We start from the raw sequence: 1,380 nt of genomic DNA on the forward strand, positions 1-1,380 counted from the left end.
GTTAACTGTAGTGCAGGTTAGAAGGATGGTTGAGGATATTGTCAGTTTGATTCATCTTAATAGTGTCAGTTTGCCATTTGTATGAATTAGGTATGCAGTGATGAAAGTTATGGTTAATACTGCATAGACAATAAATGGACGATATTCAAAATCCCCCCAAAAATCGAAGTAAATTCAAAATAAACACTAAAACTAAATTAATTTATCTAAATGCTACAAGTGAACTTAGGCATCACAACATTGTAAGGCACAGTTTGAAAAACTAATATTCATTTTGAGATTTGCATTTGCATTTAATAGTGTTATTATTGTTGATGTTTTTAAAGATTAATTTCAAGTGAGCATTAGATGATGGCAAAGGTGATCTAAATGTAAAAAACGAGCATGCACAACAATTAAATACTCAATATGATTCAGTATGTCCATTGTCCACTGATACCCATACATTTTTAAAATCTCTAATATTGCCTACAGACAAATTCATATTAGAGCTGCACATAAATATCAAAACTATATTGGTTAACCAATATAGTTTTGATATTTTTGTACAACTCTAATATGAATTTGTCTGTATTTTTACTCTTCCTGCACAGTGTGTTGGTGAAATCTGTGGGTGCAGGAGGAGCGATGTCGTAAGATCATATTTATGTGACTACTTGTGTTAGATCTAAAGAGATGTTATTATCTATATTATATACACTACTCTTTAAAAGTTTAAAAGACACTGCTCTTTAAAAGTCAGTAACATTTTTTTTTTTTTTTTTGAAAGAAGTCTCTTATGCCCATCAAATACTGATTCATTTTATCAAATATACAGTAAAAAGAGTAATATTGGGAAATGAATACCATTCAAAATAACTTTTCTATTTTAGTATATTTTAAAATGTTATTTATCTCTGTGATGGAAAAGCTGAACTTCCAGCATCATTACTCCAGTCTTCAGTGTCACAGTGTCTCAAGAAACATTTCTTATTATTTTCACTGTTAAAAATGGTTGCGCTGCTTGGTTTACTTTCCACAAAAATAATATGACTTTTTTTTTTTCAGGATTCTTTGATGAATGTGAAGTTATTTGAAAATGGAAATCCTTTGTAACAATATAAATGTCTTTTATTGTCACTTTCGCCCAGTTTAACGCATCCCTGCTGAGTAAAAGTATTAATTTCTTTAAAAAAAAAAACTTACTGACCACAAACTTACTTTAAATTACACAAAAACTGTATTTATCTTTTTCTCTCAAAGAATCTGGACTGCTTTCTTCTGGACGATGGAGGCTTCCTTGTCATGACCAATAAGGAACTCTCTATGGTATGCCTCTCTTCCTACGCAATCAGCAGCTCTCCATTTTGCTTCCATTCCACATTCCCCTTCTTTGACCCC

General features: G+C 31.2%; 1 protein-coding gene across 1 annotated transcript in view; it reads left to right on the forward strand.

Annotated features, from left to right (window-relative positions):
- LOC107557286 (voltage-dependent calcium channel subunit alpha-2/delta-1-like) overlaps nt 1–1,380 on the forward strand; it is a 19,302-nt gene that overhangs the window by 16,247 nt on the left and 1,675 nt on the right. Inside the window, exons 16-17 of the mRNA XM_016240651.1 lie at nt 594–632; nt 1,243–1,308. Coding sequence (XP_016096137.1) covers nt 594–632; nt 1,243–1,308 — 105 coding nt within the window. The remainder of the gene's footprint in view (nt 1–593; nt 633–1,242; nt 1,309–1,380) is intronic.

This window comes from Sinocyclocheilus grahami, unplaced genomic scaffold, assembly GCF_001515645.1.
Source record: "Sinocyclocheilus grahami isolate Dianchi unplaced genomic scaffold, SAMN03320097.WGS_v1.1 scaffold597.1, whole genome shotgun sequence".
Classification (NCBI taxonomy): domain Eukaryota; kingdom Metazoa; phylum Chordata; class Actinopteri; order Cypriniformes; family Cyprinidae; genus Sinocyclocheilus; species Sinocyclocheilus grahami.